The sequence below is a fragment of the Mustela nivalis genome (assembly GCF_964662115.1).
Source record: "Mustela nivalis genome assembly, chromosome: 2".
Lineage (NCBI taxonomy): Eukaryota > Metazoa > Chordata > Mammalia > Carnivora > Mustelidae > Mustela > Mustela nivalis.
The window spans coordinates 135,907,306-135,924,964 of record NC_139021.1 but is presented as its reverse complement, the minus strand read 5'-3'; the positions used below and the strand labels follow the sequence as shown (position 1 = coordinate 135,924,964).

The following is a 17,659-nucleotide window of genomic DNA, read 5'->3' as shown; positions in this document are numbered from 1 at the left end:
ATTCTATTATATAGATATACCATAATTTTCTCAGGGTAATGGTTCTCTCTTACTTTTGAATATTGAGAGGGTTTCAGTTTTTTCTTTCTATTATAAACAATGACACCATGACAGACAACTGTACCAAAACATTAACTCTTTGAGTAACAGAAGTGTGGGGGACTTAATTTTCTCTTGGTATTTTTCTAACTTTCTACTATGGGTTTACCCTACTATAATTGGGGGACGGGGTGAAAGGAGCAGGAAAGTCCACTCTTTAAAAAACTAACACAAAACATGTTACATTAAATATGAAATTAATGCACACTGATGAAAGTATACTGATTTCCTTAGAATAAATTTCTTTCTGATGTTTTTGATATATGCCATCAAAGTTCAGGAAAATGTCTACCAATTTACACCTCCTCCAGTATAAATACAAGAGCCCACGTAAGTCAACTTAGATCTAGCTATATTTAAAAGTGTTTGCTAATTTGGTAGCCAAAAAATTATAATCTTGCAGTTATTTGAATTTTCATTTTTAAATCACCAACAGTTTTTGGTTTTTTCCTTTTCTCATTTTAATTAGCCATTTGTACTTGACAGACTTCGGAGCAATGTGGCCTAGAGCCTAAGTGCTCAAAACCAGAGCGGTGCCATTTGTAGTTACTAGCTGGGCCTGTTTCCTCACCCATAAAACGAGATTAAAATGTCTCAACCAGTGCTGTGAGGGTTGAATGAGTCAGCTCTCTCAGGAAAGTGCCTGGCACACAATAGGTGCTCAGCAAATGTCAGCAACCTTGCTGCCAACCAGTGCTGTGAAGGTTGAATGAGTCAGCTCTCTCAGGAAAGTGGCTGGCACACAGTAGGTGCTCAGCAAATGTCAGCAACCTTGCTGCCACCAAAGAGTTTCCTTTTCTGTGCATTCTGCATTCATGTCCTCTGCTCATTTTTCTATTAAGGTTTATGTTTTAACACAATCAAACCTTTCCTTTTAAATATTTGTTTAAATACTATAGCTGTCAAAGCTTTGCCTGTCATGTTTGTTGCAAACATCTTTCCAATTATGTTTGCTTTTAAAATATTAAAAAATTTTCTTACTGTATAGACATTTTACCTTTCTATATAGTCAAGCCATCTGTATATGCTTCTGTGCTTTCTTTCGTTGTGTTAACCTTTAGTGTTAGGATGTCCTTGACCATCCAAGGATCAGAGGATTGCATATCCTTTCTTCTACATTTTAAAAGTTTTTGTGTTTTCATTTTTTGTTAATCATCTAAATCTTTCTTTTTTTAAAGAGAGAAAGAGTAAGCAAGCAGGGTGAGAGGCAGAGGAAGAAAGAGAATATTAAGCAGGCTCCACATCCAACATGGAGTCCAATGCAGGGCTTGATCTCCCAGTCCCAAAATCATGACCTGAGCTGAAATCAAGAAAGCAAGAGCTGGACACCTAACTGCCCCGGCACCTCGGATCATCTAAATCTTGAATCTACCTGGAGTTTCTTTTGCAGTTACTCAAACATCTAACATGTTTCCTCACATGGTCATGATTCAGATTTTCTTGGTCTGGAATGTTTTCATTCAACTTGTTATGAGTTCTAATATATACTGCACAAACATACTATCCAGCAACTGTTGACTCAGTGAACTTGACCACCGAGAAAGAACTATGTCTTCTTCATTTCTGTCATTGGTGATTGGTAGAGTGCCAAACGAGGATGGGCACCACTACACCTCTCCCCCCACCAGCAACAAAGGTTGCATGAACAGGTTAAAAAAAAATGAATTAAGTCACATTTCATTCACTATCCTCCTCTGATATCCAATTTAGAATCAAATAAATGCATTAATAACACACACATGAATAAGTTAATGATGCCACCTTCTTTCACCACCACCTGGAACAATGTTCTGCAACCTACTGCTGAATCAGTTTGCTTTCCTGGGTCAGCTGCGGAGGATGGGTTTTACATCCTGCTCCCCAGGCAGGCTTTTGGCTCTGCAGGCTTGAGTAAAAGACAATTCATTATCAGCTTATCTATTGCCCAGCCAAGCAGAGTCTTGAACAACTAAAAGCATATATAATAAACCAAACATGCTACATAAGTATGTATCAGTCAAAATAAGCCCAAGGCTACTCACTACAGCACTTTTTTTTTTTAAAGATTTTATTCATTTATTTGACACAGAGAGAGAGAGATCACAGGTAGGCAGAGAGGCAGGCAGAGAGAGAGAGAAAGGGAAGCAGGCTCCCGCTGAGCAGAGAGCCCGATGTGGGGCTCGACCCAGAACCCTGAGATCATGACCTATGCCCAAGGCAAAGGCTTAACCCATGAGCCACCCAGGCACCCCAACACTACAGCACTTTTAAAACTGAAATATTGGGGAATATCCTATATTCCCATACCTAGGAGGGTTCCAGAACACAGTAAGAGGATCTCTAGGAAGTAGTAAGGAGTGATTTCCAGGATGTATTATTAAGTGGAGAAAAGCAAAATGTAAAAGACTATCTACAGTATGCTCCCTTGTGAGTAAGAAAGGAGAAGAAATAAGAGAATACCCTTCTCTTTTGCATAAAAAGAACCCTGGGAAGGACAAATGAAAAACCAGTGAGGTCAGTGACCTGCAGGAAAGGACTGGGGATGGGTAGAGGGAATGGCGGAAGGGAATGACACTTCCCCGAGGGCGCCCTTTAATAAAGTTTCAACTCTGAAAATATGTTTTATGTTTCGAAGACAAAACACCAAGGACACAGGAAAAACTAAAGTGGCTAACAAAGGGAAGCAAGAAAGCCTAACTGTATTTCAAATGAATGACATAACCACACTGAAGGGGGGGAAAATTAAAAAAAAAAAAACTAAGCGAAGTAACATTCAAACACAGTATTTTGACTAAATACACCCCAGGTAAAGTTCAAAACAAACAAATACATACAAATATTGACCTCTAGTTAGGAGGCCTGATTTCTAGGTGGTGGTATGAGTAAGCAATTCTGAAAGTACTCAGTGTGTGATCTAGGGCTGAGCACATGAGGAAGTACACTATGGATAATGGAAGTCAGAGTTCTCACTGCTGGAGAGACAGAATAAAACCTTGTGGTGTGCAGACCTGGAATGCAAGGTTACAGTATGAACTCATGACTGGGCTGTGGGGTATGGGGTGTGTGTGCACGTGTGCATGTGTGTAGACAGAGATGGAGATGAGAAGGAATCTCAGATTCTAGGAGAAACGATGGGGTATCAACTTCAACCTTGACAGTCACTCCTTCCACAATACCCACTTAGGTTCTGAGCAAAGAGTCACAAAACCCATGAGATGGTTTATGAGTGCACTGGAGTTGGTATCATTTAGTAACTTTGGGCCAAGCTCTGCAGATGACCTCCTGGGGAGCCCTGCTCCGCAAACCCCAGGCAGGCTGTTCCATTAAGATTAAGACAACAACTTGCTCCCAGGGCAGCATCTAGTCCCATGGATGACCACTGCTGGAGAACAGTGTTCAGAGCTTTGGGATTTGCCATTTTTTATATATACACCACACACTTCGCAGTCCATGGCACCCATGGTTCCAATCCAGCGGGCAAGTGGGCAGCTGAGCAGTGATAGCTCTCTTCCCACTGCTCTTGTCTCAGCTTCCTAAATTGGTAGTAACTCTAAAGTAACAAAGTATTTTCCTCCTTCCCAACTTTATTTGAATTACCGGAAATACATCCCCTGACCAAAAGATCCTCGGGCTCATGTACAAAACAGAAATAAAATAAATCGAACCATTAAAAGGTCCCTTAAAAAAAGATAAAAACCAGCACATTTTAGAAAACCAATAACCTTGGTTATCTATTTTGCCTTGTGTTCTGAATTATGAGGTTGACGAGGATTATGAGAGGTCATGGGGTTTATCTCCTTACCTTGCAAGGCTGGATCTAAATCATTCTAGAAAGATATTATCTACTATTATTTTAAGCAACTCCAAAGAAGGAGATGCTATCAATTTTTTCAGCAGCCTATTCTATCTCTTTTAAAACCTTTGGGGCCAAGGATTTTTTTTTTTTAATTGAATTTCTATTGGGTTTACACCAGTTTCCATTTTCATTGAGTACTGTAAAATTCTTCTCCCAGCTTCCTGTTCTATGAAGGAGTAACACCAAGCCCTTTTCAAGTTTACTCAAATCATTCACCACATTGCTTACCCACCCCAGCACAGGGGCAATGTCAAGGGTACAGGAAAGAGAAAATCTAAAAAATTACACCCTCAGCACTGTACTACCCAGACACACCCTAAGGGGTGGCACTCATCGTGATGGCCCGAGCAATCCAGAAAGGTTCCAATGGGCTCCAAAGTTCTGGTTTAAAAATACTGGGTAGACTCCAATACAGTTCTCACTAAAATGGTTAACACAAAGATTTAGCATTTGAAGGGAACTCTGTTCCTGGGTTGTCCTCTTATGTGAAAGGCCTCACTATCAGATCACGCTATACAAATAAGAACTAATCTATTTAGAGACTTGGTTTTTAACCCAGTAAGCAGTAGTCCCTTTTTAAATTTTAGGTAGAAAATCATTGTGAGCAGTACTGTGTTATCACTTTGGAGATTCCATTCAAATCAAGAAAATAAATCAAATGCAGATTATTGATCATACTGTCCTACTGAAAACAAAGAAGATAGTATCCTAGGAAGTTATAGTCAGTTGGAAGTAGGACACATCAGTTATCACCACTAAAGCAGGCGTTAAGTCTACTGCTATGCTACAGAGATATCGAGCCAAGAAGGGAACGAGATGAATCTTCAGGAGGTAGGATCAAACAGAAGAGGTTCCCGAGCTGGCTCTTAACAATGGGTAGGATTCTAAACACATGGAGGCTGGGGAAGGAGGAGGAGGAAGTGGTCACGTTAGCAAAAGGACTGTATAGACAAAGAATGGAAATATGGAAACATGCTCAGAATATCTGAGGAAAAAGAGATTAGCAGATGAAAAAGCCTAAAAAAATTAGCGGAAGTAGGTGCTAGGAGGCTTTGGATACTGAGCTCTGGAGTTTACCTTATTCTGTAGGCATGCAGATGCTAAAAGTATCAAAGGTTAAGGCCTGAACTGTTGCTTTGTACATCAGAAACCACAATGTTTATGAACAACTTCTAAATGGTGGCCACACACACAAAAAAGGGATTTGCCCATAGAATCGATTACATCTAGACCTCTGCAAAATAGTAACAGTGACCTCCTGGTAAGATGGCCCTCCATGGGAGAACTAGATCAGGAAAACAAAGGGTAAGACTAAGACAATGAATTAACAACTACAAATGTTAACTGAAAACAGTCGATAAGTAATACTTCAAAAAAAGAACAATATTCTCAATGGCGACAAACTGTGCACATCTGTCTAAAACTGCTGTATAGTCATTTTATACCCCAACAATAAATTGTAGTATCTAGTAATATAGATCTGGACACAGCATATTTGTTTCTTCATGATTTTTCTTGAGCACATTTATATTGTGGGGTTTTTTTGCATTTGATGTACCTTAGGAAGAATATACAATTTCCTAAATTTTCCTTCTTTCAGTTTATAATCAGACAAACTACAATCTGGTAATAAAGCACATAGTTCCTAGTGACAGGTTTTTCATGGTCAGAAATTACTATTATCATGGATACTTAGCCTTCGTGTTATCTGGGTATTTTGAAATGAATTTTTCCAATGTACCTTAGCACTCCATTTACACACCCCATATAATATAAACAAGGAGGAAAAAAAAACTACCTATGTTTTTTATATTATCCTGTGTCTACTTCACTGTGTCATTCCAATTTTAATTAAGAGACTTTGAAGATACGAATATGCATAAAAACCATTTCTTGGGCAACCTTCTAGACAAAAAACATTATATAATTTCCATAACAAAAAGGGGAAATTAATAAAGTAGAAGTTATTTCTATTAGAAAGTCTCAAAGGATAAACCACCTAAAGAATTGTTTTTCTAAGCAGAAATATCCCTTTCTTGCCCAGTACTGATAAGATTATAGGTAAAATTTTAGAAAGCTGAAAATCCTTTTAAATAATACTTCCGTTAGCTCTAATCACAAATAATTGCCTCTTCTGGTGCTAATGAGCATGAGCGCCACGGAATGGAATGCAATTCTGCCAGTTCATTCGGGGTAATGGCTTTGTGAGCTAGTGACACTGCCGAGCAATCTAGTCTCAATTTCCTAGAGCACAGTAAGTGAGCAACAGTAAATTTTTCACGTGATGAAGATTTTCTAACCTATGTAAATATAAAGAGAAAGCCTATTATCTACTGATAAAAACAACAAAGTAGGTTAAATAAAGTTTTATGTGTTACTCTTTCTTTTAACAGCCATCAGCTCCCTGGGTCATGAAAGTAAGTAAAGCACTTCACTTACTGAAATCAATGAGAAACCGTCCAAATCCTTGCCTTTGGTGCTGGGGCATGATCATTATGCAGGAGACATTATACTTCTGCTGGCAAAGCTTTTCCTGAGGGAAGGAGAAACAGATCAAGTATGTTAGAGCTCTGCTGAAGTGGGCAATTCCCTGCACCTGCCACCATCCTTGTACAACAGTCCACTAAGGTGAACCCCTGTGTTAGGTCAGGACCAAGCAGAACAGTCCCACTGTGTTGATCAAACTATCAGCTAACAACAAACCATCAACTCCAGGCATGCCTTTCAACTATGCCTTTATGCCTGAAAGCTGGTAACATAAAATATGAATAAAGAATCCAAGGAAATATGAGCCAAATGAAATAGAACATAGAGAGTATGCAAGAAATGATTTCCTTGCTCAAACAACTGGAGAGATGGGGGGGGGGAAAATGAACATCCACAGAGTCACCCAGAGGGGAAAGGTTAAGACGGAGCTCGCTACCTTGCTAAACAATTTTAAACTCTTTGACAGCAATCTGTCTTCTGCCTTTGACCAAATGTCCCAGGGAAATGAAAACAGTGTATGAATAAGTAGATCTACACAGATACACTTATGTATCTTACGGATTAAAAAAAATCAAAGTAAAAAGCTAGAGAAATAATTAATCTGCATTTCAAACCAAACAAAAAGTCCAGGCTGTAAGAAATCCCAAAGCCTCCACACAAAACTGAGGCCAAAATATTATCAACAGTATGAAACCAGGAGAGAGACTGGGACGACTAGGGTGGGAAACAGTTCATATAGTTAAGAAAGAATTTGCAATTTTCATGGGATGTGGCATCAGAGCAGTAATATTTTATTCAGAGTACACAGAAGCAGCCAAGCCTGTACAGAGAAGATCTGGAAAAGGCTTTTGAGGTTGTGAATGCTCTGGCCAAATATAAACCACAAGTAAGACTGACCACAAATGGTACTAACCACACAAAAGGATGACTTCAGAACGCCCAGATCTTTAATGAACCTATTAGAAATATCACAGGAAATTGTTGTGGAAAAAACCCTACAGGGCAGAATTAGAGATTTCTTTGTGAAAAAGATGCTCCCAACATTTGCACACTTGTAGCTGTTCTTGGAGTTGCTAAGAAATGAGGAGGAAGAAATCACGTGTGGTCAGTTATCCCTAAGACACTGGAGTGTCCGTCAATGGACGTGCACATCAGAGGCGTGTTCAAATAATTAGTTTTCTTGGCAAAGTCAGACAAATGTGACACTTTCTTTAAAAACAGATGTATGCTGAGTTGAAAGGATTCATCCTTTACGCCATTCTTTTCTCTGTCCCAAACTATTCCTACCTTTTAACTTCGCAAGCCAGCCCAACCCTCCCCTCCCCTCCAACTCCCACTCTTTAACACACATTGCCGCAGCTAAATTCTAATCTATGGATAAACTAACTGTTCTCTCTTTCCCTCCTGTTTAGAGTCCTCTATTATCTGCCTGGTAAGTCAAATGCATGTAATGATTACGGTGAACTTTTCTAGGTCATCTTGGCCATTCTCTAGCTGTAACCTCTAGAATTTGGTTTAAGTATAACCCCAAAGGGCCATAGTCCTTCACACTCCAATTGATGCATTAAAATATGGTTTAATTTGCATGTATCTAGACTTTTAAAGCGTTTTTTTTAAGATTGATTTTTGTTTTACTACACTCCCAAAGAATTGAGTTTTCCATGTACAGTAAGACACGACAGTAGTTGCTGCCATGCTGTGAAAGGAAACTGTGGCAAAATGAGAAAAGTTTTGAAGTAAGATGCTGGGTCCCACGGGAGAAGAGAGGCAGAGACTGAAACTAAGGTTCACAATCAACTGCAGACCCAGAGGCCAATTTGAGACAAGGACAGCAGGCACCATTAAGCATCTACATTTAAACACAGACACATGTAAAGAAACACCATTTTTTTTCTTTCTTTCTTTCTTCTTCTTCTTCTTTTTTTTTTTTTTAAAGTGAGGGGTTGAACTCATGTTCCTGGGGCACTGAGCCACCCAGGCACCCCCAAAAATACCATTTTCTAACTTCTAAGAAGAATAACCATGACCACTATATATATTTTTAAGTTATCTCCAATGTGGGGCTCAAACTTACAACCTTGAGACCAAGAGTTGCATATTCTACCAAATGAGCCAGCCAGGTGTCCCATGACCACTATTCTTTTTAACGCATTGGAGAAAACGAGCTTTATAAACCTATACAAAAGGTAAGATGTTTTATACATCATATAGATTTCCTACTTATTGTTTTATTTTTATTATTGTGTTAATTCTCTATCATCTTTTTAACCTGTTATGTACAAATTAACTTTTGTCTTTTTTGTGTATATGTGTATTAAAATATTAAGGCTGTTTCCCATGAATGCTATAACTTATTCATATTTTTGTATATGACCTCTGGGTTGATTCTAAAATACAGAAAACCTGCAGTTTGCAAAGGACCTTAATGTATACTCTATCTTTTGATATTCCATGAAAATGACACTTCCATCAGGCACCCCATTTACATTACTCAAGAGTAGATTCAATAAATTTCACTTACCGCCTAATACGCAAACTGTATCACAAAATAAATACAATACCCGATTCAGATCATTGACTATATGCATGGAAGTCTTAAAAGTACCATCCTGGCACATTAAACTATCTCCAAACTCAGTTTCTCCTTATTGCATATGAGTTATTATCAAAAACCTTTGAACCGAGGAATTTGAGTATAAAAGACAAACTATATCCTACTCCGTGTGTCAAGGGCTTCCCTACATTCACAGCTGGAGATGCTTAGGTTTCCTAAAGGTGAGGCTGCTTTAGATCTTAAAACAAAGCATAAACAGTAAGAGACAAAAGAGTAAACCTCATCACTTTATCACCTTGAGTGTCCAAATGCCAACGTTCCAACTCAGTGAGACACTGATGACCGCAGAGGGAATAGAGTGAGGAGAAATGAGGACCATCCCTTAAATGCTATGCTATGCTGAAACCTTGAGGTTGACACCACTGAGAGAGGGGCAAGGGAAATAAGCTTAACATTTAAAAAAATCAAAGATGCTAGGTGGTCTGCAAGGCAGCAATTATAATGCTACATGGTAGCTGAAAGTCAAAAGGCAGCAAACCCCGCTGAGGTCCTTTACACACTTTCTAGGCATGATGTTTACCATTTTGTTTTGTTTTGTTTTAAATAAGCTCTAAACAAGAACCTGAGCTTTTCAGAAATATGTATCGCTTATTCAAATTACAGTCATAGAAAAAAAAGAAGAAGAAGAAGAAGGAAAAAAACCCTGTTCGAAGAACTGGGCTCTACCAAAAACATTTTGAATAAGAAAATGAAGGTCATACTGGCTCTTGTTTTACCTTAGAGAAGTATCCAACCAGATGACAGCCCTTTTCATCATTTTTTGTAAGGACATAAAAAAGGAATGGCTCGACATCATAATACAATGTTTTGTGGTCCAGGAAGAGCTTGGCTAACAAGCAAAGGTTTTGGCAATAAATTTTGCTCATATTCCCATCAACCTAGCAAAGAGAAACAGACAACATTATTTAACATAAAAATACCGCTCAATATAAAATTATTTTTACATGGTATTTTGGGAAGTATACAATTCTATTTCCAAATCCCAAACTGAAAGATTGAACTACCCCATTAAACAAGTATAAAGTGAACCAAAAAACTGCTGTCACTTGGCAAATAAGAATTCCACTTTTTCTCTTAAATTAGGGTCAATTCCAGTTAGCTTCAATCTCTTTAAGCTACCTGAAGAAAGCCGAAACCACTAATGAAAGAGTCATTCTTATTTGCAATTTACTACAAGTAAAAAAACGATCAGGCATGTCTTCTCTGTTTGAACCAAGTAAGTCTGAATTAAAGAAATGTAAACACAGCAAAATACTGCTCAAGTAAGTTAAACTTTATGTTGTTTTCAAAAGGACTTCATGTAAAAATAAAATAAATGAACAGTATTATTCTGATTCCTCAGAAGTGTAGATTAGCAAAAGAGGATTCCATTTTGGTTTTATCCCAAGCATCATTTTAAATATAATTGGAAGAGATAAAATTTCTATGTTGGGAATACTTACAGAGAAAGTGAGATGAATTTCAACCTACAATAAGTACCATGATTACAGTCTACTTTTCTTCAAAATAAAAGAATCAAGCTGTGATACTGATGGTTATAGACAGGAGGCTAGGCACAGATGCCAATTTCTTTGATCAAATGTAGTTACTTGTTGAAAACCAAAAGCACAGCAGATTCAAGAATTTCTCTAGCACTATTCTTAGGGGAAATGGATATTTGCTAACCAGAGCTCTGTAACAATGAACTTGACCATTCTCTAGTCTCCTGTGGACCATACAGGTTCTCATATTGCACAAATTATTTTTAGACTTCATATAACTATTTCCCTTGGATGAAACCTAGGTCCCACGCATAGCAACAAAATCAAATATGGGCAATAGACACTGAGGATACAATTCTCTCTTTAATTAAAGGAAGTTTTTATGTATTTGAGAGTATGGTCCTTTCAGAAATGATAATACATTACAAAAAGGAAATGTTGGTGTTGATGAACCAGAAAAACAGAGGACGATGCTGAAGCAAACTCTTATCAGCGGTGTAAGGTCTAATACGCATGCTTTCAAGAGGGATAAAGACAGGAAATTATTAATTTATGATTATACTTCATTTACTGTAAAGGTTGCTTAGGAAACTGCTAAAAGAAAAGTTTCTACATGCTGTCCTCTAAGTATTGATTTGGATTCTGGAATAGTGACCTTGGCATAGATAAATCCAATTCCTTCAAATATTTTTATGCATAAATTTTACTAATTTGTTTTTCACTTTTCCCCCTCTGATCTTGGTGATGGTTCAAAATCACCTGTCTAGAAACAGCAGACCATTGTTACCAGACTATCAAGACTGACTCCTTTATCCCCAAGAAGACTCTCCCAGGATTCATGAGAGCTTAAACCCCACAAGCAGGTTCATGCTGATTTACTTCATGGTTACTTAAAGGCAACGATGTGTTTTGTCTTTTGGGAAACAAAGAGACAGTGATTTTCATTTCATTCTGGTTTCATGAAAGGATCCAAGGCATGAAGGAAGGAGCCAATAAGAAAGTTGATCTTTTGACATTAGCTAAGTCTCAAATGAGAACAGCTCTGCTGTCTCACCTGGTTGGGGCTGACTGAGTAACATTCTGAAATGAACTAAATGGCTCGCATTCAGCTTTTCCTTCAGCCCAGGGGGCCTCAATGGGAGTAATTTTGCCTCCTCAGCGACACTGTGTCTGGAGAAACTTTTGCTTGTTACAGCTGGAAGCAATGTGATACCACCGGCACGGAGTGGGCGGAGGCTAGGGAGGCTGCTGAGCGGCCTGCCACGCACAGGATGCCCGCTATGCCAGAGATCTATCTAGCCTGAGAGGTGCACGGTGCCCAGGCTGAGAAACCCTGCACCTAACCTTTTGGAAGTACTAATGTATCATTAAATCTTCACAGCAACGATGCCCTTTCCTTCAAGTTTACCAAAAGAGCCTGATACAACCAGGAAGAGGTTCTTAAAAAAACTCCCAAGACACAGCTGGAGTTGCTGTGTTTTCTGACTGGCCTTTGGCAAAGGTGGAGAGCTCTGGCTTGTCTGCGAGAGGTAGCCTCGTCAATGAGAGAAACCTGTGTATGACCCTCCCTTATATTAAATATCATCCAAGAGGTTATACACCAGAACTAAAGTGAAATGTGGGGCAGAATAATACATTTCAGTCTGAACAACTCAATAAAGTAAAACTGTATTTTAGAGAAAGAAAAAAAAAAAAAGACATCATGTCTGCTGTGCAAAGAAGGCTTGTTCTGAGCGCCCATGCATGAAAACAATGCACCGAGATGGGTAACAGAGAAGGGAATTAGGCAGGGCAATGGAAGTGCTCAACTGGAGGAACGAGAATAAATGAGAGAATGAAAAATCCCTGAGAAAATGCAAGAATGAAAGGCATGGTCTCCTCAAGGTGTAAATGACACAGCTAAGCTGGATCCTTGAAACTGACAGCAGAACGCGAATGAACAATGAAATGATTATACAGGCGAAGACCTTCCGCTACTCAGTCAGTTCTGAAAACACAGAATGTCTTTAGGAACCTACAATGACAGACACATGGCCACAAGCGGTTCCTGCAAACAGCAGAGTTCTCCAGGGGTGGCCATCTACCCAGATGAGGGAGGCAGTCTCAACATCTGCTGGGGTCTCACCAAAAGAATTATCCACCCTGCCAAGAAATGGATGGAAACACAGGTGGTTGTGTACTGAGGAGATATGTACAGCTGTTCAATTCCCTGGAAGAGTGAGCACCTGCCAGACATTGGCTGGAGCTGCTGAACAAAGCTAATTTCTCCTGCCAAAGAAAGTAGAATTTACAAAGAGCTGAGAAGATCATAAATTCACTGGTGAATATATCTGGTGCAGACAGGGATTTGGGGGAAGACAAAAAAGTTAATGTGATGAAGTAGGAATTCATCGTCAACCTAAAGGGTTGCTCAATATGGTTCAACATTCCAAAACATGGAGATATTTTAAAGAGCAGTTGAATTTGAATGCCAAAATCGAATATACTGTGCACCTTCTAGAAACAAATCAGAACATAATCAACAACTGGGAAGAACTAGGTCTCAAAAGCTGAATTTTTTTATTTACACATGCTTACCTCAAATACTGAAAGGTCTTTCCTTCGGTAAATTTCATTTGCTGGAGGATGAAACCATCCACATTTCTTTGAGTGTCTTAACAAAATATTTTTACTTTTCATATATTTAAGACAGAATTCACACAGGTAAAGCTTTGGTAATCTGTTAAAATTTTAAAATCAAAGAATCTATCAGATTGATTATATTGTTTAGGAAAAAGATATTAAATGTTGTTCAATTTTCTCCAAGTCATTATAAGGTTATACAACAGTATTTGAAAGTAGTAGTTTTGAAAAAAGAAAATAAAAAGCCAGTAGTAAAGAGATTATACAAAGCTTACATTATTTTTCAATATAATAATATTCGCTGCCATTATTTTGTGAACAAATCATTTGTTTCCTTAGAAATGTTGTACAGAAAAAAAGGTTTTCAGACCTGGAAACGCTACTTGAAAAATCAACAGCAAGGATGGCCTGCTGTCAGGTAAACATGAGTATTTTTCACATTTCAAATGTAATGTCATATTGTCAATAGTATATATGGTCAGTGGTATAACTGTAATCATCTTTTACTCAGAGGGAAGTGAATTCATTATTTTTAAAAACGATCTGTGTGTTTACAAGGCAGAGAAGTCCTAGAATTTGGTTAGCATTTCTGATGGACGAGGTAACATTAAAGTCTTACCATAATTATATATACATATACAAAGCAATAAATGTAAAAAAATAATAATAATAAAAAGATCTTGTTTCTACAAATCCCACTGACTCTGATATACAAACAGATTTCTCTCTCATGGTGAGTTTTTCTTCACCTTTAAAATTATAACATTTAAAAATATATATATAACATTTTAAATGCATGCCTAAACACATTTAAACATACTATTAGTATTGTAAGAAAATGTTTAGAAGCACTTTCTAGGTCTTTGGGGTGTAAGGGTAGAACAGTTTGGGGGAAAGTCAGCTAAAGCTCTCAGAGCACATGACTTATGATTACCCATATCAACTGAAGCTCAAAGGTGTTTTTAAAAAGTCGTTCAAGAACACACAGTCAAGTGGTATCAGCTAGAAAGAGAAACCAAGATTCCTGATTCTTACTCTGCCACTTATCTTCTAAAACACCCTCCCCATTTTCTCCAGGGGATGATGGGCCAGACACCCACGCAGTGGAGAAAAGGACAATTATCTACTCCAGAAGAAACTCAAGTTTGTGATTACCAGAAACTTTGTAGGCTAAAACATTTCAGAAGATACTAATAAAATGTATCCTGATGTACCTGAAGGAAGAAATCTGTTCACAAGATACCCATTTTTAGATATATTAGTTCAAGACAATTTCACAGCTAATCTTAGTTCGAGACAAAAGAAAACTCTAGGATAATTATTTTCTCTTCATTTTTAACAAATTAGTCACAAATGGCTCTAAAAGTTAAGACTTGGGGAAGGGTCTCTTAAGGCTACCCACCCCCACCTACTTTCTTTCATTTTTCCTTCTTCGGCTACATTTCTGTAAAAAACTTGAAAACAAAATGTCAGATATCAGAGATAAAATGAACAGGCCTACTTAGGAAAATAAACAGGGCAATGAGAAGAAACCACCAACCACTTCACAATGGCCAGTGTTTTTTCTCCTTATTTGGTTTCATCCACAAACAACATTTGTCCAGTTAACCAGAGAAAGCATGATCTTACAAGCTCAAAGGCAAAATTTGAAATGCCTGTGTGACTAAGGAGTAGAAGGAGTTTACATACAACAGTGAATACTACTATTAAAAGATGCTGGAAAAAGTAATAGTTTTGGAAGCACTTTGACTCAACTATTAAAATTTTGCCCTGAAAATCATCTAATTTCCACTTCAGAACCAAGAATTCCCCTTCCTCAGATATATGACATTCAAACTATATACCTTCTGGGCTGTTCCATTACCTTGCATATTCCTGTGGGTAAGGCGAGGAATACCAGGTTTGGATTTCGTATTTCCCGAATTCTATTACAGAAGGGTACCGGCCACAGTCTTCCACTCCACTTTCACACTCTATTTTCTGTCAGAGAAAAGAAAAGGAAGGAAATTAAGTATGTGTATTAGAAGAGGATTTCTTCACTTACCTTTTGGTTCTTTCACCAGTGAATTATGAAAACCCAATCAAGAACAGGCACTAATGTTCATGGGGAGTTTTCATGTTGTTGAAAACACATTAGAGGATCTTGTACAATAATCATCAACTTTGTATAAGGTTCACATATAAACAAACTAAGGGTTTTTCTTAGGGTTAAGAAACAGTATTACCAACACAGGAAATGAGTATAATGTAAATACATACAAATGCCTATTGAACAGAATGAATTTAATGACCTGGTGCAATGCAATAAAACTGAATAAATTAGAAGAAGATCAGGAGGTTAGACACCCTCACGGTCTCCTATTCCTCCATGAAGTTAATGGTGATCCCAACTGTAATTATACCATCAACTGTGAAAGTCTGTAGTTTAAAATCCATGTGGTCTTACTCCCTTTACTCCCAAGCAGTAAGCCCCATGAAGTTAAGAAGTCTGCCGGCCTAATACAGACAAGAAACGCTGTTGAGTGCAATGCAGGTGTTACCATATGAAAGGGGGCTTAAAATTTAAAAGCATCTTTCAGATAATGGTCCACTATTCATCACGTCTATCTATGAATGCCAGAAGTAGGCTGAAAATTTGGTAATATTTAAGGACTTCAAATCCCAGAAACTGGGGGCATTTCTGACATTTATCTTAGTAAAAGGAAACCAATACAAAGCATACTGATGGGGCAGAATGAGGAATGGAAAATATCCAAGAACTCCTTAAGTGAGAAACCATCAGAAGTAGGTAGCCCAAGTGGCTGCTACTAAAAATGAAGCTCAAGAGCCTACAGAGAGCCCCCTCCCCACACCAAGGAGAGAGTGAGGTGGGGCAGGGAGCTCATCTGTGAAGAGTTTGACACATAAACTGAACTTGGTCTGCTAACGCTACCAAATCCATGCTCCATAATAAATCTGAGCTCGCAAAGTCCAAAAGCCTTACCTGTCACCTGTTTTGGTGACAATAAACTACCTGGAGTTACTCCTCTAAGTGGAATCATTTAAACAAATTACTGGACAATGAAGAGGAAACTGATTATAACTGATCAAGCAACACAATATTGTCTTAATCAATGCCAAAGTGCTAAAATTATGAGACATTTTTCATATGGCTGGCCATCTGTGCTGGAAGAACCACTGGTAAATTTAAAAGCGATGCTCTTTTTAACCATTTAGAACTGTTATTTTCTACATTTCCATGAAAATGATCAGACATCTAGTTCCTCAAACTTAGAAGCATTTTTCCAAGTCTGCTTCAACTATTGTTACTCTGGTCTGTTTTTTGAGACCAGCTGAGCCCTTATCAACTTTTGAGAGTGGAGACAACTCTATGAAGTCCCTCTGCTTTTGAAGCTCGAGTCAACAAAAACAATCATGGTAACAGTTAAAGGACCACAAGTAGGATTCTGAGGGGAGATTCACTATCAAATCAAAGAAGTAATTTCATAGTCGTCACACATGTAACAATCACAGATTATCCTTGTTACTATATAATGTGGTATCCTGGCCTTACCTCCCAAGAAAGTTCCTGGGCCTGCTTAAAAACATCCAAATCCTCTTCGGTAACGGTATCCTTGTTTCCAATCACATTTATATCTGTACTTTCTTGTTTGATGCTTATTTTGATTTCAGTATCTGTCATTCAAAACCAGCAGAAAGTGCATTCACTGACTTGAATCATGAGTAACCACCATATATTACCAAAATGGCACCAAATTAGCATAGTGGGCAAATAGGGATTTTTTTTTAAAGCTTTACAAGCTTTTGTATCTAAGCACTGCTCCAAAGATCCGGCAGTACCCTTTCCCTGCTGTACCCAAATTTTTATTTGAATTACCAATGTCATCTTCTTATAGTTCCAACAAATGAGGGAAAGTAAGAGCAATACAAAGCAAAATTGTATTTTTCAACTGAGATTAGACATTGTATCAATGTCTAGTTATGGAATTCCCATTATCCCTTTGAGATAAAAAAAAAACAAACACAAAACACAAAGAACCCCAAAAAGCAAAAAACTACCGCTTTGTCGAAATGACACATTTCTGGTTCTTTTTTGTTTGTTTGTTTTGGTTTTGGTTTATAAAGGGTAGCAAATGTAACGGGCCAATTTGTTAAAATGAAATCATGAACTCCGTTTTCTCCCTACGGTGAATACACACACAGACACACTCACACCCAAAAGCACACTTCACAGAATCACAGATCAGGCTTTGTGGAGAAGGAAGCAGGATGATCTTGGTCATGAGAAAGCAATGGAGCAAAGGGAGCGGAAATGAGGAGCTGGACCCCCCCCTGCGGGAAGCACTGACAGCACAGAAGCGAGCAGCGCCGCGGCAACACGGCAGGGTACATGGCAGAAGCGCAACAGTGGCTACTCATGCGGGACTACAAAGCCATAAAGCAACACTATGGAGGCATCTGGGGGTCCTAGTGTCACTACAGATGGAAATAAATAATAAAAGGTGGGAGAGTATTAGTTGG

General features: G+C 38.3%; 1 protein-coding gene across 3 annotated transcripts in view; it reads right to left on the bottom strand.

Moving 5' to 3' along the window:
* The window catches only part of KAT6B (lysine acetyltransferase 6B), a 55,317-nt gene that overhangs the window by 30,561 nt on the left and 7,097 nt on the right, over nt 1-17,659 (bottom strand). For all 3 annotated transcript variants that reach the window (XM_082722586.1, XM_082722587.1, XM_082722588.1), the window contains exons 5-9: nt 16,692-16,813; nt 15,003-15,118; nt 13,094-13,235; nt 9,752-9,913; nt 6,374-6,467 (exon numbers count right to left, since the gene is read on the bottom strand). In XM_082722586.1, the coding sequence (XP_082578712.1) occupies nt 6,374-6,467; nt 9,752-9,913; nt 13,094-13,235; nt 15,003-15,118; nt 16,692-16,813 (636 nt within the window). The remainder of the gene's footprint in view (nt 1-6,373; nt 6,468-9,751; nt 9,914-13,093; nt 13,236-15,002; nt 15,119-16,691; nt 16,814-17,659) is intronic.